This window comes from Protomyctophum bolini (genome assembly GCF_963924005.1).
Source record: "Protomyctophum bolini genome assembly, chromosome: 13".
Taxonomy (NCBI): domain Eukaryota; kingdom Metazoa; phylum Chordata; class Actinopteri; order Myctophiformes; family Myctophidae; genus Protomyctophum; species Protomyctophum bolini.
Genome location: NC_137874.1, coordinates 29,444,075 through 29,471,848, shown reverse-complemented (window position 1 = coordinate 29,471,848; position 27,774 = coordinate 29,444,075). Strand labels below are relative to the sequence as shown.

At 41.9% G+C, this 27,774-nt stretch overlaps 1 protein-coding gene across 4 annotated transcripts in view; it reads right to left on the bottom strand.

Moving 5' to 3' along the window:
• Positions 1 to 413: 413 nt before the first annotated feature.
• cxxc5a (CXXC finger protein 5a) overlaps positions 414 to 27,774 on the bottom strand; it is a 30,742-nt gene continuing 3,381 nt past the window's right edge. For all 4 annotated transcript variants that reach the window (XM_080779894.1, XM_080779891.1, XM_080779892.1 and 1 more), the window contains exons 2-3: positions 15,514 to 16,595; positions 414 to 618 (exon numbers count right to left, since the gene is read on the bottom strand). In XM_080779894.1, the coding sequence (XP_080636020.1) occupies positions 577 to 618; positions 15,514 to 16,323 (852 nt within the window). In that variant the 5' untranslated portion in view covers positions 16,324 to 16,595 and the 3' untranslated portion in view covers positions 414 to 576. The remainder of the gene's footprint in view (positions 619 to 15,513; positions 16,596 to 27,774) is intronic.

Sequence of the window (27,774 nt, the reverse complement as noted above, 5' to 3'; positions counted from 1 at the left end):
AAATCGTGAAGAATTACAATAGTGTTTGCCATTAGCCACTAGTTTTAAAATATAGCTGTAAATTTACATTCTCTACACAAGTACTGTATCTTTCCACACGTGAACAACATTAACACCAAACACAGAAATTAGTTGATTGTCCACACTCAGTCCATTCTGTTTCTGTTTGGCAATGAACAGTTCCATGTAAGCAACAGAGAAAAAAACCTGCTGGAAAAATGACAAAAAGGTACCAAAATGGAAACATATAAAAGGGAATGAATGTTGCCATAGATGCTTTTTCATTACGCTTCATTTTTGGTTCAAGGAGTAAAGTAGGTGCGTCCATCATTACCCAGCTGACTATTTTAGAATTTCTGCTTCGTTTGCTTCTCTGTTTTTGTTTTTTTGTTTGATTTGTTTTTGTTTAGGTATTTTTCTTTGTACATTTTTTTAAATTTGTTGCGTGTTTGTTTTTAATAGCCAGTGTCTGTTCCGAGAGTTGGCATTGCACTTGATGGCAGAGCTTTGGGTAGGGAGTCATGGAGAAGGGTGGGGGGGGGCAATCATTCCTCACTGGAACCACCGGAACGTTCCTCACTGGAACCACCGGAACGCTGCTCCTGTAGGAAGCATCACCTTATTGGAGAAACAGAAGATAGGGAGGGGGAAGGGAGGGGGGTGTTGAGAGAGAGAGAGAGAGAGGTGAGTATAATAATGACAAAGGCATTTAAAAAGCAAAACATTATCATGCTTATTGTAAATCAGTGGTTCTAAAACATATTCATATCAAGAACCACTAAAGTAATTTGTCCCCCGACCCCCCAACTAAAGATAGGGACCCCCTTCAGAGTTCACGTTGTGTTAAAAATGTAAAAAAAATATTCAAAATTCCAATAGAATTTCATAACGATGAGCTGGTAGATTGGCTTACATTTCATCTTTTGAATTGATTTTAATTACTGTGCACACTGCTGTTGAGGAAGCTGAGGAAGTACAATCATCTCTGTATTCTTATACTGCAGCGTACAGTATACAGTATGTGACAATACACACCCTTGAACCTTGATGGACACTGGACATCACGCGCGCATACACACACACACACACGCACACACACACGCACAAGCACACACACACACACACACACACACACACACAGCTCTCTCTCTCTCATGATGAATCACACCGAGTGAAATCTGTGCATCCTACACTGTCTGGCCCCTCACCCCTGCTCCCTCCCACCACAGTAATGGGCTACGGCCCTGGCTCCACATGAGAACCTGATACGGCACATTTATTATTTAGTCGCCACACACGCACTGCTCTCCCACCACGCCGCCGTCCTTAGTGGCGACACTGACCCCCCCCGCTTCTCTCCCTCCCCCTCTCACTCTGTGTGACGTCTTCCAAACAGCATCAGAACCATCATGTTATTGGAGCCGTACAGCGTGGTACACAGATCTGTCTTGGCGACACTGACTTGTGCAGCACATATCAGCAAAAGACCCTTAAGTCTGATTTACAGTACACTGACTGTGATGTATGTTGGATGTGGTGCCGAAAACAGCTGATCTACAAGCTTACAACGTGTCACACGCTCTGTGACCATGCAAATCGATATTTGCTTGTAGTTCGGTATTTTTGACAAGGTCATAGATGATATTCTAGATTTTGACGTGGGACACCGATTGATATTTGCTTGTAGATCGACATTTTAATGCTATATTGGTCGCAACAAAGTATAAATCAGGATTTACATTGTGTACAATCCCGTGTTTTTGATACAAGAAATCGACGTGAGAGTGAGTATCGTATACATACTGTATATCCCTATCAGGCAGAGGCCCGCTTTGTACACGAGAGCAACGGAGCGTGATACTCTAGTTGTACTGAGAGGAACGCGCAACTGCATGAAATATACTGTGAGCCCCTCCATGTCTAATTGTGCTAGGCAGGAGTGGCTCGCATGCATGTGCGGCTGCAGGGGCTGCGGTAGTGGGCCTGCCAGTGTGGAGATAGAGCACCGCTGAGGGATGGCTGGGGGTCCCTGGAGCTGTAGCCACGGCTGGCGTCCTGAAAAGTACGACCTGACTGCGGCAGAGAATCCTGCGTCGCAGCCAGCTCTGCCTGGAGCGAGGAATGAGCAGCTCGGCAAACACTAACGGCAACCCACACAAAGCACACACACACACACACACGCGCACACACACACACACACACACACACACACACACACACACACGCACACGCATACGCACACACACTTTCATACACACTCGCACTCAACCATGGGTATTCACACACAGTCGCACACCTCCACACACACTGACACGTTAGCTAACGCTTTCAGTACACCCCCAAAGTCGCACCAAACATTGAGAATGTTAAGCTGAAATTCTCATACAACTTCGATTCAGACACACTCTGAGAGCAGAAAGCTATGTTAAAGGATGAAATGTATGAAACACACGCATACAGTTCACAAACATCCTGCTCACACACACACACACACACACACACACACACACAATGATACCCATGAAATGAAATGGAAAAGGACGATTTATGTCATGCTGCATTCAAATTCACACAGCCAATTAACAGTTAAAATTCATTACAATAAGTTACAATACTTATGTGGCGCAAGGTTCAGAATCTGCACATCTTTGTGGTAAGATATAAGCCAAACAAGTTGCTTTGGCTGGCATCTGTTTCTTAAAATCTGTCTCCAATAGGGTACGTCAACCGTACCCTATACAAAGCCACAATTGAACTGACTACTCAATCTTTCCTATTTTTATTTTTTGCCTAAATGATTGAACATTTTCCCAAATTTCCCCCAAAGGAAATTATTATTATTATTATATATTTTTTCCCTTTCATTGAAATGAGAAACTAGTCAAGCTGACAGAGAGACAGATTAAGGGGGATTTGGGGTATACTGTACTCACAGTACTGTATGTACACAGTATGGTTCTAGCAGGCAACAAAACCCAATCAAAGAACATCAACATTACCTACTCTGTAATCTGTATACATGTGCCTGAGACTGACCCACAATGTCAGCTGTCTGTCAGTAGCAAAACAACAAAGCTCACTCTGTTCAAATATTATTTATATAGATTTTTGAGCGGTGCAGCCGCTCCAATGCTCCAATGCACAGCTTTGTGTGCATGTCTCTCTGTCTGTTTGAGCACTGAATCGTCCGCTGTGATTGGCTGAAAGGACGTACATCATACATAATCCTCATGTTGTAATGATGATGATGCACCATTCACTTCACACAAATGTGATTTATACATTTTTTGTGTTGATGAGTTTTCAAGTAGCATTCATTGTACAATCCCCTTTGATCCGTGTAGAAAAAGCAACCAAATTAACACTGGGATTTTACTATGTACAAAATGTGTAAATGCGGATATGAGACATTTATAGTCACTGGAAGAATGTGCATATAGTTGAGAAAGAGTAATTTTTCCTTCACAACCCATGAATGGACCGGCTCAAGTAGATGTAAATTATGGGTGTGAAGTGGCTAAGTGCCCAAAGCAAAGTGCTGGTGATGATTTTTTGGAAGAAGGCGAACAACTTGGCACACAGTACTCCACGAACGATTTCACATGCAGCACACCGCAACATTTACATTTAAATTTAAGGCATCTAGAAATGATGATAGCTTACAATGAGTGTGCAACTGCAAACAGGGGTCTTACTTTAGTGGAACTCTTGCCTACAGTCTGCAGTGGGGCTCAAAACCATGACCTTTATTTTGCTCTAAACACTACGCCAGTACGTCTCACAGAAAATGGCCCAAATAGGATAGAGTTGTATTGTCTTATTCGTCATACTAACAACTTATTTAAGGAGTTAAAGCCAGTATTACTCTGGCCTTTCAGTGACCATAGTGAGTGCAGGTTGGGTTAGGCATTACTGATGTAAATCCTTGTAAGCTACTTTCTAGGTCAAGGACGTTAATTACATTTTTTGTGTGTCCCACAGTCCCATTGAGTGCTCCGACTTTTGTTTCTGGTTCTATCTTGAGCAGCTGTGTGGACGGTCAAGAGTCACAACAAAAAATAAACAAACTAAATTAACCATCTCCACACGTGTGGGATACAACGGTGTGACCTTTTTTACAAGGAGAAGACTCTTCAAACAGCTGAGACACAGAGGAACTCCACAAACGCAGACTGAGGTTGTTTGGCAAAAAAGATGGAGGCTCACAGAATCAATGGAGGCTATCCATCATTAACCTGTGGTATTGCATGTTTAGCTCTTTGAATATGAGTCATGGGTATATTTGACATTACTGCTGACTATTTTTCAAGTTTTGGGGTAATTAACACACCTGCTTCTGATGTTTCTATCACTTTCAAGTGAGACTGTGGACATTTGAATAGCATTTAGAAAAGCATGAGACCGATAGCAGACAAGTGCTGTGCGGTAAAGTTGAAAATAACTTTGAAGTGAGTTCAACTACCCCCCCTCCCTCACACACACACACACACACACACACACACACACACACACACACAGACACACACTTGCTATACCTCCGTCCAATCTAACTTGGTTTCACTGTCTGTCTGCTTGGCTATTTGCCCAAAGGTCCATGTGTCTCAATGTCAGTCTGCGTGCCTGTCAGTTTGTGTGAGGCTCTGCTGTCCCGACTGTCTGGTGTTTGGTGTCTGGGTGCAGGGGTGTGTGTGTGTGTGTGTGGGGGGGGGGGCTCGTGAGGGAATACTCTACTCTCGTGTCCAAACGTCTGATATCAGCAATGTGGCCCCAGCAGACTGAGTGTCAAAGACTCGCGTGTGCAGATGTTGACTGAGTCTGAATATAAATAAGTGAATGCACTGACAAAGGGAGAGAAGATACTCACTGCATTTCATAATTAAATGTCTTATATTACGTGTATTGTACCGTAAATGCGCATTAGAGTGGACACAAGTACAAATATGTAATTCTCAAACCTAATGAAATAAGAGTAAGACACATGTCGAAAACATAGTTCAGAACCCCATTCTCTCGCTGTTTAAATGTCTCTCTTTCTTCTCACTATCGCTGTCTCGTGCTATCCTTTTCCGTCACTCTGTTTCTCTTTCCCTATTCCTCCATCTTTTTCTCTTTGTCTGCCTTCGTCTCCTGGCCATTTCTCTCTTTTGCGTGCCTCTCTCTGCCTCGTTCTACCCAACTCTCATTTTTCTCTCCTCGAAGAAAGGAAAAAGTGAGTCTGCTTCTATACCGTATGTCTCTCTCTCCCTCCTTTCCCTCTCTCTCTCACTCACTCCCTCCCTCTCTCTCTCCTTCTCTCGCTCCGGCTAGCTTGAGACCACTGAAGGGTATTCGGTCATGGTGCAGAGAGGGACCGTTTCATCGAGACTCCACTTATTTCTTACAAATGTGGCGTTCCCAGAATGAAGCCAGACATCTCCAGCCAGCGAGGTGTGAGGTGACGAGGGCCCCGGCATGCTAACGCCTCCTCACTCGCCAATTTCACGTTCCTCTCTGAACCGCCATGGCTTTTCAATGGAAATATTCAATAGCCTTGGAGTGCAAAGACGCCAGACTTCACTTTTACAGTAAACTAACAAAGCATGTCTGTGTGTGTGTGTGTGTGTGTGTGTGTGTGTGTGTGTGTGTGTGTGTGTGTGCAATCACATGCACAACCGCTTGTCCACACATACTATTGTATGCCTGAGCTGTAACCATAACACTCAACATATAGGCCTACTATAGTATACACCACTCCTACAAACTCTAACCCTAAACCTAAACCCTAATCTCAAAAAGCCCCTTGAACAATAATGCAAAAAATGTCATTTTCCTGGTAAAACAAACACCATATGAACATGTTTGCTCGCTCAATTCCCAAACCTTTATTATAATTCTCACATTAAAAAACGTTTTTAACAAGTTTAACAGTTGGTGTTTATCGAACGCGGCATCTTTTAAATGTGTGCCTAATCTCAGTGAGAGACTTACTTGAAGCAATATTCTGTTATATATATCACTCATTCTTGAGATGAGGGACAAAAGTGGAAAAAACATGTCCCACACATAAGAGCCTTATTTTATGTAAAAAATAAATTAATTCATAAAAATAAAAGCACTTGCAAAGTTAAGTGTAATACAGTTGTGTATTATTATGCCCTTAATTTCATTATAATTGTTTTCATATTCCATCTGAATTAGTTAAAAGCAGGCCCTGTACCCAAAAAGGCCTGTATTTAGCCTGTCCCCAGCAAGTGGCCACAATTTCAAACTGCCAAAAAAGTGTCTAATACTGTCACAATCACATAAATATACATACTAAATTAAAGTAGATTGTCAACAACATAGCAAATAATATACACAGTTAATTTTAATTTATATTTTCTATTAAATATCTCATATCAAATGTTCGTCCCACGTCTCCGTCAACTCCGTCAGGTTTTTTTAAAAGTCTTAAATTAATCAGAAAATATTGTCGACAGATTTAGCCTGAAGACTCCTTTTCCAAGTCCCATTTATATTTGTTGCAACAGTGGAGTACCTGGTCTGACAAGCATTCAATTGTTTGATATTTTAAACAAACAATGTTGATAACAATGTGGTCACAGCTTTTACATGTCAACTCCGTCTGCACATTTTTATGATCTTTGTTAAGAATTCCAAAATAATGTTTATTATTTTAGTTTAGGGGTTAGGTTTAGCTAACAAAATTAAGCAAAAACAAAATGGCTACATTGTAGTAAAGAGGGTTAAGATGAAAACAAATGCCATTTTGTCAACTCCGTCAGACGTCAACTCCGTCAGATTTTGTGTCTGACGGAGTTGACGTGTATCTGACGGAGTTGACAAAAGTGTTCCTAAAACAATAAAATTATTGTTTTTGAATAATGGGCAGTATTCTAATTTGGCACACAGTTAGAGCATGCCTTAAGGAACATTTTTGGCTATGGGGCCATCACAGATTTGTCTCGTGGTGACCATGGCAGCCATATTACAAAAGAGCCGCCACCTGATGTTATTTTACAATAACTCAAGTTCTACACCACCTAGGATCTTGATTCTGGTGACTAAGACCTCATTTTCAAGGATGAGGGATACAGTGGTACAATTTAGACTTTCCCTGTGACCATGGCAGCCATTTTTCAAAATGGCCGCCACCTGCTGTTATTTTACAATAACTCAAGTTCTACACCACCTAGGATCTTGATTCTGGTGACTAATCATACATTTTCAAGGATGTGGGGTACATTGGTAATATTTAGATTTGTCCTGTGACCATAGCAGCCATTTTTTTTTCAAAATGGCCGCCACCTGCTGTTATTTTACAATAACTCAAGTTTTAGACCACCTAGGATCTTGATTTTGGCGACTAATCATACATTTTCAAGGATGAACTTTCTCTGGGAGAGGTAAGGGCTTATTTCAGGTGCAGGTTGAGTTTCTACTGACAGGACATTAAAAGGAGGTGGGCTTTCTGGCCTTTGACTTGCCCCTTTCAGGTACAGATGCACAGTTTGACTTCACTGGCCACTGCAGGGAACTGTGGGGGAGAAACTTTGGTCTCTTGACACCCCGATTAGGTTCAGGGTTTTTTTTGGTGGAGACTTGCCTTTCATGACATCTTTGCTGCAGCAGTTGATCTCCTTACTGCCAGTGGTGGCACACTCTGGGTCTCTGGGGCATTGTATCTTGGTGGCCTCCTGCCAGTGTTTCTCCATCCTTCTCCTGAGCTCTGTGTTCTGGGGCTCTGTTATAGTCAACTTACATTGTCTTGGCTGGAGATTGCTTTCCTGCAGGGTCCAGCCCAGTCTTGTGCAGATGGCTGCTGGCCCACCTGGAGGCCCCAACCTCACTTGTTCGGTTGGTGTGATTAGGTGGGGTGGTCTTCCCCAATCAGGATGAGGGGTTTGACTCTTTCAAACGGCAGTCTGGCCAAGTGTCTGTATTTAGTTGTGAGTTTAGATACAGGATACGATTGCTCACCCAGCCCCAGGTGACATGAGGTGAAGGCTCCTTTGATTTGGTAACATTGCTTTGGTTGACATGCTGGGGACACAGAGAAAGACACTGATGCCTTCAGTGTCTGCACATCCTGCCTGATGGTCCTGAAGCCAAATCTTCTGTCTTCAGTCTTTCGCTCACTGTTCACCTCACCGAATTTAGCCCAAGGAGTTTGACCCCTAGTTTGGCCATAGACCCCCTAGTTTGGCCATAGCCACTTGCCCAAATGTGCCGACATGTGCTGACCTCATCACATCTGTGATGATGGCTATGGCCGTTTTTAGCCAACGTAGTGTTTTTTGTGCAAAACTAATGCTTGGAATGGATCCAGAATCATGAAAAGCCCCTAGTTTGACATGCCACATGCTACTTAAAGCATAATGAAATTTAGAACATTTAGCCTTATATTGGTTGTTGATGGTACCCAACTTTCAGCAGCTGTCAAACATGCCCCTAGGGTGGTCAAATAGAAACCAATGTGGGATATGTTAGTAGACACCTTTACAAACATTGGTGAAGAAAATTCTTGGTAAATGTATTCACAGATTTTATATTATTCTGATAATATTCCCTGAGTAAATTGGTAAAATAATAGCAGGTCCACCATTTTTGAAAATGTCTACCATCCATGGTCACAGGATAAATCTAAATAGTACAACTGTATTCCTCACCCTTGAAAATGTATGATTAGTCACCAGAATCAAGATCCTAGGTGGTGTAGAACTTGAGTTATTGGGAAATAACAGAAAGTTGGCGGCCATTTTGAAAAATGGCTGCCATGTTCACAGGGCAAATCTAAATAGTACCACTGTATTCCTCATCCTTGAAAATGTGGGATTAGTCACCAGAATCAAGATCCTAGGTGGTCTAGAACCTAAATCAGTTAAACTTGTCAACTCCGTCAGATGTTCGTCAACTCCGTCAGACGTTCGTCCCGTGATGTTTTTGTTAATTTCCAAAGAAATAGAAAATTCGCTGTCAAATCTTTTGTGCTTATGTATTGAAACACCAACTGAAATGATACGTAATGATGATTTTTTTATTTTTTTACATGGTTTTCATGTTATAATATTGAAAATAAAGGTTGAAATGACGGTTTTGAGAAATTGGATATTTCATAATAGTGTGATATTGGAACAAAATAATATTAAAAGATTTGTATTACTTAACTTGATTACTGAAAGCCATTATAAGATAACTGAGGACTTTATATTATTGTTGAAATGATAAAATTCAATTAAAAGGGATTTTAGTGTGTCTGACGGAGTTGACATGAATCAGGTATTAAGTGCATAAATGTCCCATTTTAGAAAGAAATGTTATGCGAAAAACCTGTTCCTTCTCAAGATTGGTAGTTGAGACCTGTGTCTACAAATACATCTATTTGATTTGAATGTATCTTAAAAAAAAAAAAAATCCAGTTTGAAAAAAGTTTTGTCCCTTATCTCAAGAATGGGTGATATATATATATATATATATGATGACATATTAGGGAGGAACAACAGAGACGTAAACGGACGCTGCTCTCTTGCAGACATATTGCTCTCTCGCTACATTTCTAAAACTGGGTCTTTGCACTGGCACACAAAATAGTTACATCACATCCTGTGTACTGACACTTGACATTAAGACGGCGAGGAGGGACACAGAGATGTGACACCCTGGGGATGTTTAATCTGAAGCTTCTTAGGCTCTAAGCAGCAGACTGTGGCAGGCAAGGGTCGGCTAGACATGAAATAACCTGCAGTAACCTCATCACTCACGTTTCTTTCTTTTGTTAAAGAACAAAGATGTATTTTAATTACATACTGTTACTCTAGATCAGTGTTTCCCAAGCAATGGGTCGGGACACATTTGTTTTTAATTACTATCATTTCAAAACATTACAAATTGAATTAGAAGTGAATTTCATTTTACCCCCTGATTATCTCCACCAGGAGATCATGAGTTTGTGTGCGTGTGTGCGTGCGTGCAAATTACAATGCTCTTGTCCCTCTGGCCCATGGGATATACTGCAAGTTGCAGTCATACAAGTGCAGGCTAACTTTAGATTAACATCAAAACACATTTGACCACCCCCCTCCCCTCCCTCCCCTCCCCAGTTACAAGACCCTCAATGTCTGTGCCCATTCAACTCAGTCCAAGCTGTCTTAAATCAGTCTTTAGGCTCTTTTACAGAGTTTAGAGTGATGACAATCAGGAAAGCAGAGAGGGAGATGGAGAAAGAATATGAAGAGAGATAGTCAATGCATGTGAATGCGACAGAGAGAGAGAGAGAGAGAGAGAGAGAGAGAGAGAGAGAGAGAATGTACAGCTGGTACTCATGTTTGGCACTAATCCTTAATCATGACTCATACTTAGAGCACCTTCCCAGGTGAAGGTGTGATATCACCTGCTGTAGTGTTGGGTTGGAAGAACATCCAATGCACAAGGCACATGATTGGACATCATAGTCTAAAGTTAATCCAATTTCATGGCTGAATTTGCATAGTTTTGGACATTACTGATAGTGGACATTACTGATTACAATTTGAGACAGGGCAGCGATCAATCAACCTATAGCCCTGGCCTATAGTGGCCAGACTGTGAGCCGGGATGATGATGATTAGTGATAAAACAATTTATTGGTCCATAATAGTGCCATTTTTTCATTTATTTTCATTTTATCAATTTTATTTGGTCAGTAAATTGTTACAACCCTAATGACGATGACGTGGTGCAGTGGTAAAGTAGCTGCCCACCACCACACCGCGGAGGTTGTGGGTTCAAATCCACGGTGGTGCATCGGGCTTTGTGGAGCGGGACGGCACCTTTCAGCAGGGAGGAGTAGGGGGGTCCTCACTGGCAGGTGAGTGAGTAGGATACAACAGTGCAGTGTGTGTTGTCAATTGGCATAACGACTAAATTGGGGAGTAAAAGGGGGGCAACATGCAAAGGGCTTTTTTCTTATGTTATTGATATTATTCCTATTCCCTTAATAAACTATTTCACTGCATTTGAAGACAGTGCAGGAGTTCTTTCCTTTTTCAGGCTACGTCGGCACTTGGCTGTCCTTCTATGCACCTGTAGGTGTGCTAAAGCGATGCTTTTTATTATATTATTTATGAAATCGCAGTAATTTGTGAATTATTTGGGGGCCCACTTGCAATATCCTCATGGCTCACCAATGGGCCCCAGCCCATAGGTTGGGAATCACTGGTCTACACTACAGTGATGTAGCATGACATTGTTCTTCATGCATTCATCTTGACTCTGTCTTGTATTTGTACTGCATATAGAACAGAAATCTCTCCTTATGCACTTACCCTGCATCTATCTGACATCACATTAGTACAGAACATTTGCATATTGTAATACAAAATGCTAATATGTAAAGCAACGTGTTAATACAATTTGTTACAACTTCTAACAGCTGGAGAGAAAAAAGGAGTAGAACTTGATTTTCCTCCAAACCGTTCCTCTTGGGGACAGGTGAAAAGTGCAGCGGTTGCTCAGCAGGTACAGTATGCAGTAAATAGCGAGGCTTCTATGCAGGAGTGTAACTGTAAAGGAGGGATTAGGGCTCCTAAACTATCGTTTATCTTCTTAGACATTATTCTAGCCATTACTTTTCCGATTAATCCTATAATCGCAAAGCGTGTTTACATATATCGCAACAAATCAACATGCAATAATTATAATCGTTTTTTATAATCGACTAAATCAATTAGACTGATTATATACTTAAGCCCTATTTTATACTTGTCTTATTACTCAGCTTGGTTGAATTCTTGATTCTGATTGGGCAATTGCTGCTTCAGCAGAAGCTGTCTAATCAAAGGCTCAGAGCACCTGCTCATATCAATTTGTGCCGTATCTAACATGACAGCCATGTAAACAAACACACCATGTCATTTACAACTAAACACATGCTCTCAAGCATGTTTTTGAAAACATTTGAAGGCAGAAATACACAATGCAATAACCGAATATTGATTCTATTTGATCAACACTTCCTTGTTTACCGAGGCGACCGTGTCAGCCCAGCACTTATGGAATACTTCCATTACCGTAAGCAAGGATATACTTCGTTTTGTTGTTACTTTTGGGTCAATTTATGAATGTATTTAGTAAGTAGCCATGTAATAGGCAGGATAATATATGCTGTGCTGGTGGTTGTTGAGAAATAAACCCCTTGAGGATGATGAAACACCTGGGCTTACGCCTCTGTGTTTAATCATTCTGGTGGGCGTTATTTCTCAACAACTACCTGCACGGCGTATATTATCCCTTGCTTACTTTCGGTGCAATGTGTGTGCAAAAGTTGATCACTCACTATGCGTCATGATCATGATGCGCTCTGCTATTTTCGGTATGTTTTGAATAGATTATTTAAATTGATATTTCTTTCTTAATTGATTCAATCAATTACCGTAGTTCAATTTCCTTTTGCACCACTAGCAAGGGTGTCTCTTTAATAATGGCCCCATCTGAAGTCCGCACACAAGGCAAAATATGATTGACACTGTTATCCAAGTACTTCTATGTTAATCTACTCTGCATTGACATTTGATCGTCCCTGCTGACTCTGCATTATCACTGTCTCACCTGACACAGCAGAATCCTCTATGAATCTCAATATCTGATGTTTGGCTAACATTGGTGACATCAAATGCATAGATTTTGTTGCACAACTGATCATCTATATTTTTGTATCACCTGTTGAACAGTTGACATTTTTATTTCGGATTGTGTTTCTCTTTTTTTTGCCTTGAAGTAGGGTTGTCCCGATCTGATCACATGATCGGAAATCGGGGCCGATCATGTCGTTTTCAAATGATTGGAATCAGATCGGGAGCCAAACAACATGATCGGGACAGTATCAATATTATATGATGATATTAGCCTAGATATTGTCTGTGATTTTAGATATTTATAAAAAATATAAATATCGGAAAAATAGAATGATCGGAATTGGATCGGAAGCAAAAAAACGTGATCGGGACATCCCTACTTTGAAGTGAAATGACGTGTAAGCTTGTTGGGATTCAGACAGCAATGAATTACCGTAGGCCTATTTGTATCTTTTACATCAAATCTTTTCCCTTTGTTCATAAACCAGAGTCAACTTGACAGCTGCTTGAGAGCATGACATTGTAAGGATATAAACACAGACACAACCCAACATAATGCATTGTTGTAAGACCTAGTTTTTCACAAGCTCATATTTTATAGCTCAATAAATCTGTCACTTGAGGAATAAATTGTAGAATGTAAATACAAAAACTAAAAATGACTAGACCTAAGTAAATAATCATATAAGCTATTACACACATTAGAGGAAATGGAGGTTCTGTGGTTTCACAGTACCCCAGGGTTCTGTAAATAGCATATGGCCACCATTAGCAGACAGTAAGTATTTCAGTTAAGGCAGCATGGTCTGTACTAACAGTGGAATTTAAATGTATGGAAGCATAAATAGCAAACTATATCATCCAATCCCCCCCCTCTGACAAAATAAATAAAAAAGAACCTTGTATCTTTGTATTTCAATGTTTATTCTTGTATTTATTCCTTGTAAATTAATGCCCTGCTTCATCAACAGTGCCATTCAAAACCAGCACAAAATATAAACGATCTACACATCTCACAACGCGTCACGATGCAATGCGTTATGAGCTTGAAGTTGAGCTGCTTTTGCACGTTTTCTGAACGTGAAAGTGGTTAGGTCTGTGGGTTTTTATCAATATTTAAGAGCTTGCGATTAAATAATAACTACATTGGCTCCATTGGAACACAGGTTATTTTTCCCATTTTTCCCATTTCCTGAAAAGCATGTTTTATGACATGCAATATAAGGTTTCAGGGATGAAATTACAAATTCTAAAAGCTGCTCTTTTACAATTTCGCCATGCATTATATCAAGCACCTTTCCCTGTATTTAAGATACCCATCCACTGAGGGGAGCATGCAACATGTGAAGACCAGTGTGCCACTGCAACTGAGCCACATTAACATGTAATGTGGAAGGTTGGAGCATTAGAGTGCATGAGTGACCATCCTATAAAGCTAAGGCTAATTCCCTGCAAGCTTCTTTGTAAGAGCATCAACTAAATCATGTAACACTGACAGGTGAAATATTCACACCAAGGACCCGAGGCACATTAATGTCACCCTCAACGTTGAACAAGGAAGGTTTCATCTACTGGAATCATCATCCTAGCATCATGAGGCGGTTCCCTCCTTCAGCATCATGAGACTACATGTACACGTCCGACCTCTCATGTTGGGACGATGATCCCAAGGCCACGGTGTGTGTGTGTGTGTGTGAGTGTGAGTGTGAGTGTGAGTGTGAGTGTGAGTGTGAGTGTGTGTGTGTGTGTGTGTGTGCGCGCGCAGAGAGAGAGAAAGAGAGAATGACATCCTCAGTTCACGGGGGTTGGATCAGCAACCTCCACTTGAGCCGTCTATCGTACAAGACAACCTGCCACCCTCAATACTCATCAAAGAGAGAGCCAAATAAATCAGTCAAATAAGTGTCCGAAATCCAGTACACACTACCGTCCCTTTTCACAATCTAAACCAGATCAATGGCCTTTACAACATTTCATGTGAGATATCTCATTTATATTATTATAAAGTTAATTTTAACTTTTCGACTGCAACTGACATATGACTTTATACTCAGTACTAATTCATAGTATCCTTTCTATTGTGGTGGCATGTTTCTCGAAACACATTTTGACAGCCACTGCAACAATGAATGGTGCTAGTGAGGAACAGATCAGCCCTTGGATGAAGTTGCAAAGATGCAGACCGGATAGGAGGTCTGGAGATCTGTTCAGCCAGGTGGACTTTACCATGGCAGAAAAGGACAGCGGCAGAGAGGGTGGGTGGGTACCAGACAGACAGACAGACAGACAGATAGATATCCTTACAGTGCACAAGGGAAATTCATTTTCGTGGGGGTGACAGATGACAACTCCATCACCAGATGGACTTTGTTAATGTATACTGCACGCACTCACGCATGGACGCACGCACGCACGTACCCACACACACACACACACACACACGTAAGGGAAAGAAATACACTGTGGATAGTACAACACACCCCATGAAGTCATTCAAAACTACAGCCAAAATCTTATTTTAACCCAAGCAGTGACCACCACTTCTGGGTTATGAGCAGGGTGGTGCAGTGAGAGTAAGGGGGACAGATTACAGAGGCCCTGCGGTGCATGCCCAGCACGCGTATACCCCCCAGCTCTCCTCACCACCTGTCATCTACCCGCAGTAAGCTTCCCTCTGACCAGAACGCCCCTCTGCGCCAACCCTCCTTAAAGGGGAATAATCGCTTCACTGAACGCAACTGGACGGTGGACGTTTCTGTTGCTAATAGTCATATGGTAGATCTTAGTCTGTTATCTGAATGTATTTTATACAATGTCCTGTTATACACAAAACATGCACGCACGCACGCACGCACGCACACACATCACACACACGCACACGCGCATGCACACAATCACACACACCAGCAAGACTCCATCTTACCTCCAGAGCAGCAGACGGCTTCTTCTTCAGCTCCTCACACTTGCGGAACTTGCAGATCTGGTGGCCCGTCTTGCGGTTCCGACAGCTGCTGCACTGCTCGCAGTTAATCCGCCGCCGGCACGGTTGGCACATGCCGCAACGTTTTCGCTTCTTTTTACCAGAGCTAATGGCCGAGGCCAGCTCACTCTGCGCCGGGTACTCGGCCAGGCCGGCCATGTGCAGCGCGCTGTCCGCCAGGAACACACCGGCCGGCGTCATGATGAAAAGCCCCGGGTTGAAGGGGAAGCCACCCCCTACTCCATATGGGAAGTCAGCAGGGCCACCCACGGCGTCCGTGACAGACGTCGTGCCCTCCAAGTCGCTCCCCGAGCCGGCGTCTCCGCTGCCAACGCCCACTCCCATGCCCCCGGGCAGCAGCATGTGCTCCATACCGGCCCGCTTCAGCAGCGCCGCCGCCTGGGCAAAGTGTAGCAGGCCGTTCTGTCCCTCCAGAACCTGCTCTAGGGTCCGGTCCAGCTTGGCGGCCGCCAGTGCGGAGACAGTGGGGGGCTGGGGTTGTGGAGGCGGCTGAGCCTTGGCCGCCTGGGCCTTGGCCTCGCGGTGGTGGTGGTGGTGGTGGTGGTGCGAGTGTCCATTGGTTGACGAGGCCGCCGTGTACTGCAAGAGGGTGCGAGAGTTCTTAAGGCTCTTACTGAGGGGCTCGCTGAGGATGCCACTCCGGTTCCGTCGCTCCACAATCGGAGAGTCCGGTTTGCAGTTGCTGCGCTCCAGGTCCTCTGTCCGGCTTCTCTCCGACAGTCCACTAGACATGGTCCAGAGCGGACGTGCCCGGGCTGGGGGTGAGGGTGGAAAGGGGAGGGGGGGGGGGAAGGGGCGCGGGAGGAGCAAAGATGGGGAGCCAAGGCCTTTTTTTTATTTGTTAATCTCCGGTCACTCTGCACCCCGGTGAGAGTGGCACCTCACCTCGGTGGACTGATCGGCCAGCCGGCCGCAGGCAGGCAGGCAGGCAGGCAGGCACCACAGCCTTCTGCCCACACTAAAGCTGAGCCCTCATCCACATTCTTCCACTGGCAACTGGGAAGCTTAATACAGGGGAATGAGAGAGACAGTGAGAGAGAGAGAGAGAGAGAGAGAGAGAGAGAGAGAGAGAGAGAGAGAGAGAGAGAGAGAGAAACATTTGTAAGTAAGACACCAAGTAGATGTTCTCCACAGCATCTCATAAACTCAGTAAACTTAATTCCAAGAGTGTACAACTGTTACAAATATGTGTTTACCTATACGAGTAGAAATGAGCCAGTTCAGACTTCAGAGACAAATTAGGGTTCTACTGTGGAAGCTATCTCTGTAACACAGAATGTCTTCCCCAAGGCAAGCAGGAAAACATCTGTACATCCTGAAATTTACTCCAAACACAGATCTACAGTACGCAATTACAACACTTCCACTGGTCATTATGTTAAAATAAAAATATAATGCTACATTTGGATGTAACAGTCAGTTGTAGAATAATAATGGGAAAGCATTTGGTTATTAATATATTCATTAGTGGAATGATCTTTGGTTGAATATTGTCAATCGCATCAACTCATAGAATTACAATATACTAAGACCAACACAAGGCACAGTAAAGCCTGAGTTATGTAGCTTGCATGTAGATCAGCTTTTTTCAGTATGAGACGCAGCCTGGGGCGCAACTAATTTAAATATAAATCGCAGGTAAAGGTTCTTTCAGATGGACAGCGACTGAATATTCGTCTCTGAGATGTACTGGAGTAGAAGTATTGGAAATTGGAAATATTCCAACAATAGTACTTGAGTACATGTACTTAACCAGTAGGCCTACCTATCCTGTTACATGCGTACCTACTGTTAAAAGCTGCTATGACACTTTAACGCATTTCTCCAAGGGAGTCAACACAGCCACTTCTGCACGCTCGCACGCACGCACGCACATACACACACAGGCACAAGTCAGCTGGCAGCTACAGTAGTTACTGCAATTGGGATGTGTCCAATACATTATGGGATGACCACTGAAAAAGAATGACTTCATTCTCTTTAGGTCATTAAGGAGAAACCTCACCAGATTGCTCTTCTTACACATGAAAGAGGCAGCTTCATGGATTGACAGCTTAGCCCCTTTGTCGTGTTTATAATGGGCCAGGATGCCACACCACTTTCAAAACCCTTGGCGAGAAAATGTAAGGCATCCTTGAATGACCTTTGAGAGTGCACGGTTTGTGTCAAATTGTTGTTTATGGCAATTCTTGCACTCCATTTTTCTTATTACATCAGCGCTGATTTGCCATTTTATTGTTTCGCTGCTGCACAATTACCCCTAATGCTTTTGTTCACATCCATGATTTGTTTGGCTCTCTGACTAGTGACCACACAAGCAAAAATGTTTTTTGGCTTACTGTACAGTTAATTTTATGCATTTTTACTTCATTTAGAGAATTTTAGACAAACAAGGCCAGTGTAGAGAGGCGTATGGGCAGAAGAGATGGTATGCAACACAGGTCTACTGCTGGAATTAAACCAGGTTCATTGTACTAAACGGTTAGGTACGGCTGTATCCTGACAGCAAAGGTATAGTAACATTCAAATTAATTCAGAGAGGCTAACATTTTAATTAATTTAGAGAAGGCTAGCGTCTGGATCCTGTGCAAAACCAACTGAGAAGCATTACACCCACCATAGGGGGGCCCTATCCAGTTCAAAAGCTATCTGGGAACCCATCCTGTGTTTTTGCCTCATGGGGCAACACATCCTTTTTGTGTAGAAGCAGGAACTTGCTTCGGTTCCCCCCGTTTCTTAGTTCACTTCCTCCTGGGTGCTGTGTTTATTCCTACTAACAACACTGCATGTTTAGTGCAGTGTGCTAATAGATTATGCAAAAATATATCAGCAAAAGCAGGACAAACCCCCCAAAAGTACCAAACTAAAATGAGGACACCTACTTCCTGGAGCTCCACTGATTGTTAGAAAAGTAAGACATATTTTGTTTTATTTTTTATTTTTTTGGGGGGAAAGTAAGCCATATTTCATATTTTGGATTATATACCGATATATAAATATAAATGAAATAAGAGTCCAGCTGTTATAAAGAATTGCTTTCTGAAGGATATAAACAAACATATTCCTGAATCCTAACTATACCTGACACTTTACAATGTCACTAGTTTAGTCCCACATCAACACTACAGTAACATTACTCTGAGTGGTTATTTCTACAGTAGTGAGTGATGTAACGTATCACTGTGCCACTGCCACACATGGAGGCTGTGATCAGGTCATCATCAACAAAGGTCAGCAACTATGACCCATTATTCTTTTCGCCTCTGTCAGTCCATCTGTGCTTCTGTGTGTCTGTCCGTCCGTGCGTGCGTGCATGCGCGCGTGTGCGTGTATGTATGTGTGTGTGTGTGTGTGTGTGTGTGTGTGCGCGCGCCTGTGAGCAGCTAATATCCGGCACAGTTGGACTGGTGTGAAACTTTGCACACACACTCCCAGTATGGCCAAGGAAGAACCTCTGCCCCAATGTTTTAATATCGACCTAATGGTGGCGCTGTTGAGCAGTAGGTTGCACAATCACACAAATCGCTACACCTCTGAAGTCATGTGATCAAGATATATGAGTCACATTTCTCATATACCTTTCTAACTGTCTTCCAAACTTTGTGGGCCCTGGGTATACAAGCGCTCTTCTTCTTCTTTGTTAGCATTAGGGTTAGGTTTAGGGTTGTAAGCGGGGAACAAAGATTTTATCTCCCCTGCACTCTGAACAGCACTTTGAAGCTAACCTCTGAATTTACTTTATAAATCGCTAAATTGATGTAACTTCACTCCAAAACTCCTTATTCAATGAAATGGTCATTTGATTATTATTTATTAAAAGTTACATCGTTTTGGACCACAGGAAGAGCTGTTACTAATGAGGATCTAAATGAACAACAAACAATAATAGATGTAAGAGAATATGTTTTTTCATCAGGGTCACTTGGATGTTGCTAAAATAAGTAAGTATAAGGTCTCTGTTTAATTCTAGTAAGCAATCACATGAAGTTTGTTGACATCATTAATCCATTTCATTATCTTCCATGAGCAGCCACCACAATCATTTCAAAGCAATTATTCATAAAGTGTCTTACTTTGAGAATAACATAACTGGACAACAGGACAGATCATATCCACTTCTTTCTTCGTTAAATGTCTCTATCAGAGGATGTGTTTACTAGGCTAGTGGAACACTGCCCATTGGGCATGGACACATGCAAACACTTTGTTTCACTAAGCACTGAGATTCCTGTGACTGGCCATCTATGAACAGACAAACTATGCTGCTATTCCCCAGACCTGTCCACGTTCACAAACAAGCATACCACCTCCCACAGAAAAGCTGAGGAAATGGACGGGGCCAGGCCTTATAAGGGAAACAAAGGGAAGGGGAGGGAGGGTGGCTGGTGGGATGGTGGAGGGGGGTGTCTGCAGTGTGTGGAAATTGGAAGGCCAGAATTAGTGGGAGGTAAAGCTTCAAAGGCAAGAGCACAACCCCCACATTCTCACCAGCTCAGGGGGATGTGGCGCCAGCGAACCAGAGCCAGAAGCCCCGCAGCCCCTCGGCCGCACAGTTTTAGTTTCTCCTTCTCCGACTCTCTGACCAGGCAGGGTCTGGTTTCTCAAAAGCGCCGTGCCACTGACTTCATCGTTGTCTCGTCGTGGGCAAATGTGAGACTGCGTGGCAAATCGACACTTGCAGGACATAAAGAATGGCTGTGGTAGTTCTGCTATAAAAGATCAGATTATTCCGTTCTGTGTGTTCATTACGTGTGAAGTGAACCAGTGTAAAATATTTGCGGACAGACACCACAGGTTGTTTTTTACGGTTGCTATAGCAAAACAAGTTTCTAGAAAAAAGCTCTTCAAAGACTTGAGAGAGTATCCCACCTCCTTAGTTCCATTGTAATTAAGCGAGAGAGGCACATTAAAGTAGTCTTCTGATTGGTCATGAGGAAATTCAACAACAATACTTCCTGTTTTACCAAGACCCAGGAGAATTCTCACTTCTTAGTGGCTGAACTAACAAGCAAATTCAATCAACAAGTGTGATTTTGATCACAGATGCAAAATCATCATAAACTGTCATTTGATCAATTACTTGATCATTGGTGGCATGCAAGCTAAATGTCCATGTGTGCAAAATCCACACATCAGCGGTTTTAAAGAAAAATCTGCAATGACACTGATCTGCCCCATTGCTACAACCTAACCATCCCAGTCGCCCAGGCCTACTTCAATTTACCACTGGCCATATTCACACAATGGCCATTTAGATCTTACTTCATAGGGCGGGGGGTGGGATTTATAATCTCCCAAGTATGACATAAGAGCAAAACAAACTTGTGAAATTATGGCCAATGGCCATATTCACAAGCAAGGAGCTCCATATTATTTTATGTACAGTAGATGCTATTTGGCACTTACAATTTACACTACATGTTACTGGCCCAACTCAACTCGACTCTACTCTACTCGCTTTTGGTACCAGACACTTTTAGTGCATTTATAGTGCATTATCCAACTAGAGCTTAAGTAACATCTTGAATGAGACGAATGAAAAGAACGATAGAGTGCCATTAGCACCACGGACAGCGACACAGTGGGCTGGGCTTAGGGCTCATCACTAGGTTATTAATAAATAAATGCATAGGTTGTGAAATTAGCACTTTGCTAAGTTCCCCCCAACACATCCTTAGCAGTGAGGAGACAGGGCAAACTCTCCTTCTCACCCATTGAGAAGATGCATGTTAAATAACGGGATTTCTTATAACTAATCGATCATTTCAGTAACAAGGGCATCAAAATGTCTTCTAAATATAGTCTACCAGGCCTGCAGTATAGGCTATGCACTGGACAAATGTGCATGACATTATTTAAATAAACTAGAAATACGAGGAAATGACAGGGGGAGAAACAGTACCCAACATCCACTTTAACAACCGCCCGTCATTAGTATTATTGCCATCACCTGGACGGGTCAGTCGTGTAACTTTCCTGATGTTAAGCTGCCTATGTGTTCAACAACACAGCAATGCAGAATAACATTGACAGCTATGAGGTGACGAAAGCTTGTTCTGCATAGCAACAGTTGCTAAACTATATGGATTGACATTGGACAATCACTTTTTGGGGTGGGGTTTAGGCGAAGGGCTAATTACGTTCTTCTCCACTTTGTTTTTGTTGTTTGCGCGGCAAAACGAGCCATTTAATGTCAATGGCTATGTTCAAAGAAATTCAACAGATTTGGGAGCTTCTATGCAGTATTGGGGAGTCCGTGATGACGTGACAATGCCAGTGATGATACTCTCTGACCAATCAGTAGTCTGGAGGGTTTTCCCGTCAGTCTTTATACCAGATATGGGTACCTACAAGGAATTATAGGTACTACTTTTGCCAAATCAAATGAAAATCTAAAAAGGCGCTAGCGTGCAGTGGGTCCTGGTTCCTGGATCCTGGTTACTTTGCACCATATCATTTGTATTATTAACACTCTGCTGTTGGTTGCCAAAGGTCCATGGTGCTTGTATGTCGCTCAGGATAAGTGTCTGCTAAATTGTTGTAAATTAGGTAACCTAATTCTGACATTGTTCCGCTGCTATAGCTTAAACCCCATATCAAATTGTGATGGCAGGAGTTAAGAAGAAAGCATGACAGAGCTTCTCTAGAAAACACTATTTTGTAGCATTTGTTAGAGAGAAATGTAGCCAGATGAAGATGGAAGGATCGCAGCAGGTGCAGGTGCATTGTTAAGTAGGCAACCATTTGGAGAAACATACTGCTACAAAAATATTGATTCAAATAGAATAAATAACATTATGTTGGAAAAAGAGAACATTGATGTCTATTCTCTAACTACTCGTCAGTATCTAATCCTCTCTGCAATGATAGCCCAGTGTTCAGTAAAACAAGTGGTTGCTCTGCCATATGCTGTGGTAACCGGCCATATTTTTCCTGTTTTCGCCTGATTTTCACACTAGGCATACTTCTATTTGAGTATTGAGGACTATATTTACTGGTAATAATGCATTGTACCCGGCCACTACCACCAGTGGTGGAATATGTACTCAGATGTTGGACTTGTCACTTAAGTGATAGTAGCAATACCAAAAGTGTAAAAATACTATAAAATAAATGTCCTGCATTCAACATATTACTGAAGTCCAAAAGTACAAATGTATTAGCAGCATCAAAATATACTTAAAATTGCTAAATTGCTAAGTGTATACTACTTAATAATGTAATTATGCAGAATGTCCTTAAGAATAATTTACAGTACATTATCACAACTGAAGCTCTATTTTTTACTTGGGTTATTTGAAAATAGCCAATCTACAATCTCACAACACATCGCACCGTAACGCGTTGTGAGCTTGTATTAAAATTAAAATACATTAACAAAAGAAAGAAGAAAAAATCATTATTAATAACGAGTAACTAAAACTAAAACTGCCAGATAGTTGTACTGGAGTAAAAAGTACACAATTACCTCTGAGATGTAGTGGATTAGAAAGCAAAAGTACATTGAAATTGTAATTAAGTACTTTAACTCAAGTGCTGTACTTAATTTGAGCCACTGATTGTACCTACCTACCTACTGCACATCCCATTCATATCCCCATAACCATGTTATAGGAGTGCCCACTTACAGTATATAATATTGTTATTGTAAACCGTAGTTGTATCACTCAACAGAAGATCCCACACCAGGGTTACAAATCTCACCTTCTACTCTAGATATCGCAACTTTGACGATGGAGAGAGAGGGCCACTATATTTCCACTCTCACTCCAGAGGGCCACATTGCATATTAATGTCGTAGCAAAAATAGACGATCTACAAACTCAAAACAGTTTGAGCTTGTAGATCAGCTATTTTTTGCTATATTTGAATTGAAATTCTGAATTATTGTTTTGCTATTTTTCAATTGAAATCCTGAAATGTCAGTAAATTTCAAATGCCTTTAATTATAGTTAATGTTAACTTTATATACGGAATACAAATACATTGGACATAAAAAAGACTAACATTTTAATAAGTAGTAATTAAAGTAATTAAAGCGGGTCATGTTTGCAAATCAATATATCAGTATTCTGATATTAACCTGAGGGCCACATTAAGTGAAGTTGGGGGGCGCATGTGGCCCCCGGGGCCGCCAGTTGCCCATGCATGCTCTAGAGATCATCTCTTTGTGATAATCTTATCAATAATAATAATAAAACTTTATTTGTATAGCACCTTTCATGACATGAAATGCAGCTCAAAGTGCTTTACAGATGGAATATTAATCTCCAAAAATAATGTCTCACTAAGTTAGACACCCCTATCACATGGAACTATTTAGTGATATGGACACAAAAAACATAGTTCTGTGTGATAGAGGGGTAAGAAACGAACGAAAGTTGCACTAATATTTTAGAAATAGGTCAACAATACAAATGACGTTAGTTTTGTGGATTAATTTACTCTTACTGCGTGGCCCCAGTGCCCCCCACAAAATGACCGGAACTACCTAATATTTCACCAAAACCAGAGCAGAACTCCCACCACGGGACTCAGGCAATCAATTAATACAGTTGCAACCACTAATGGCAAGTATTTCATACAGCTTAAGTTCAAAAAATCTGAACTATCCCTTTAAGATGCTGATTTTGCATGTTCTTCATAATGGCAGGCGGTTTAGTTGTATAGTACATTTCAACAGCCAGACAATGTGCTGTAGGTTGTTTACCAAACAAACACTGAGAACTGGAGCAGGTAATAGTTTTACCACAGCTAAAGTTTTCTAACAAACTAGTTCTCAACGTGCAGGGGTCCGGGGATCCCAGGGCTATCGCCAGCTAAATGAGTTAAGAACCTCATTCCATTTGTACACTCTCAGAGTTAAATTAGCATTTAGAATTTGACAATGCAGTTTGGAGTCCGAGAGATAATAATCATATCAAGTGGGGGTGCGAGGCCTAATGCATATCAAACTGCATGGGGTCCTTGAAATTGAACAGGCTGGTGGAGAACCAGTGTTCTAACAAAAGCTTGGACTACACTATCACAAATAAAGGCAGGGTTTCACTGCAGTGATATTCAAACGTGTGTTATGTCATTTACCCTCCTGAGTCCCAACCTGTCACTCATCATAAGTCTGCGTGTTTGTGCAAAACCTGTTGTTGTCCTCTTTCTTTCCTTTCTGCCTCTTCTGCTCTCGCAGTCAACGCAACTGATCAACTCATTTGGGTCCTTCCTCCATATCTACAATTAGCTTTCCCAGTTCCCTTCATCGCATCATTCACAAAAAATAGATCAATAGTTCAATAGAATATATGTTGTGTTTGTGTCGCAAGATACTTTGTGGACAAAGCATAAATAAATCTATATACAAAAAGAACAGATTTTCATAATCATTCTTATATTTCCCCTGAATTTCTCAATTTCTACATGCTAGAGTGTTTATACACAATGACGTTACAGTGCTCACACGTCCAGCCCACCCTCTGTGTAATGTTACCCCAGTTGGCTTCATGGTGGCATTCTAATTAAAGGTCAAATAGGCACAAGTCCCTGTTTTTTAGGATTCTTTTTTGGCATTTCTGCATCTTTGGCACAGGACAGTGATGAGTGACAGGAACAGCCACCAGGGCGCCTACTTATTTTCTATTTTGGAACAACCTGCACTACACTTCTGCCATCCAACATGGCAACACTATTATCCAATCAACTTGTCAATCAAGGTTCTTTGCTATAGAGAAGCAGGAAGCATGAGGGTAGAGTAAGGAAGATGACATGCAATGCACCTCTCCGGCTGGAATCGAACCAGGGACGATGTTTTTTGTGTTCAACGCGCTATCTGGTCAGCTACCGGCACGCCACCCCCAGAAGCCGTTTTCAAATGGGTCAATAACAGGCATCACTGCTGCAGACCACAGATCATGAAGATGCAGACTGAGAGGCTCAGCATGAGGCTCCAGCCAAAGTAAACCGAACAAACAAGAACCCATGGTTTCTCATTTTCCTCCATTCAAAATGACACACAGTCAGATTTGTCGTTTGTGTCCATCCAATGAGGCAGCAGTCACTACCACTACTATTACAACTAATACTTTCATATTACTTAACACCTTAAGCCCTATATTTTGCAATTGCTGCATGACAAATAGAAAGAAAATGCTGTTCTACAAACTGATGTGTCGTGATGCGACCGCGTTGTAAGTTGTAAAGTTGTAAAGTGAGGTCAGATGTAGAGTTGCTGGCCAGCTCCATATATACAGATCTAGTATGTCAAACCATGTATGGCTATCCAGGGTGTGATGACGTGTGAGTGTCGTGATCTTCATATATGGAGATCCAGGTGATGATAGTCAGCTCCACATATGGAGATCCATGTGTTGTACCAACTTGGTTCATTTCTGAGTCGTGTTACTGCAACCACAGTGGTTGGACTGACAACCATATACGGAGATATAAGGATCTCCATGATGTAACGTGATGGCATGACCATACTGCATATGGGGGCGTGATGTCACGAGGCGTGACCATATATAGAAGCGTGATGTCATAGGTGTGACCATACATGCGTGATGTGACGAGGCGTGATGTCACAAGGCATATGATATATGGAGGCATGGGTGGCGCAAACGAACGAACAGGAAATGCAGGTTTTCATAGTAAATGCTACCTATGGTCGCAAAAAACACTATAAACTGTAATCTACTCTTTGCTACAACAAAGCTGAATCAGAATTATCTCTTTTTGGCGTAGTTACAGTACAGTGAAGACGGACAGGAAGGAGGGAGAGAGAGACGGAGAGAGACATGCAGCAAAGGTCGTCATGAACGGGACTCGAACACACAATGCGCTGTCAGGCCAGAGCCTATATGTGCCATGCGCCTGGACCACTAGGCCAGCGGGCGCCCTCTCTTTTTTTTCTTCTATTAGGAACCCATATATGGTGCTTTGGAAGATTAACTTTTGTCAGTCCTATTGGAAATGTAATTCATGACTACTAAGCATGACGCCATAACTGACTTTTATTAAACAAATAAATAAATGAATACAAATAGATTAGGGAACATTGTCTGGTCACAGGTGGTATAAGGTTACATTTTGAATGATGTTGATATGCTTTCTCATGCCTGTCGATGATTTAGCGGTTAAGCTGCTCACCGCTGGAGCCACACATACTGTTGAGGGATCAAATCCCTCTTGTGCGTCATCCCACTGCGTTCCACTTGGGTTTCTTCCTGTCTATCTCCAATGTATAAAAATACAAAATAGCCACTCTGACAAACAAATATAAGTTCATCGCACAAAAGTTGTGAAAATAGCAGATATACAAGCTCACAACACCTCGCAATGCAAGAGAAAATGTTTTAAAAATAATAATAAAAAAGGAACGGTTTTGGTCATACAAGGTCTCTACCTGACAGCACGATATGTGGCTCATAATTCACACCATGTGCATCTCAGCCAGTGGTCATTATTCAGACCAGCTCATTCTAACTTCCAGAACTGCTCTGCACTCCGGTCAGAATGTGAATCAGATTTATTCACCGCCTGCACATAATGGGGATACATACATTTACTGGGTGGGAACATGTTGTGGTGTGCACATCTGCACATTACTAGTGTCAGGTATAGGACACACCTACTGATTGACCTTCATGCCTACTGGCATGAAGCTCATAAACACAATTACAGGGATTGCTTGAAGAAAACTGCCCAAAACAGAGTTCGATGGCGGGGTGTGATTGCGGCCCTATGCTCCATCTACGTAGGAGCATAAGTCAAGTAAGTCAAGGCATTGCCTCTAGTAGAAATGTGGTCTCTCATGCGGAAATCTTAAGATTGCAGAAGATCTGTTGATGTTGTCTTTCATTAACAATTAATGTTTGAACATGCAGCTAGACATGCTAACACCATCATAAACAAGGCACCTTTGTGTATGACACACACTAGGGATCTAATTTTCCGTTTACTTGTTGCTAAGCATATGCAGGCATATACATCATTTCAACATATCTGTATTATAAAGATTTTGTTAAACAATCCTTTCATGTAATCGATTGAAGTGGAGGTTTAATCAAGACAATTATAAATACATCATTGTCAAATAAACCTAATTATGATCTTGGCTATGCTGCTGCTGACCTAGTCTAGTTGGATATTTGTGGATGTGACTTTAAATGGGCCAGACCTAGCCTATGATGTCAT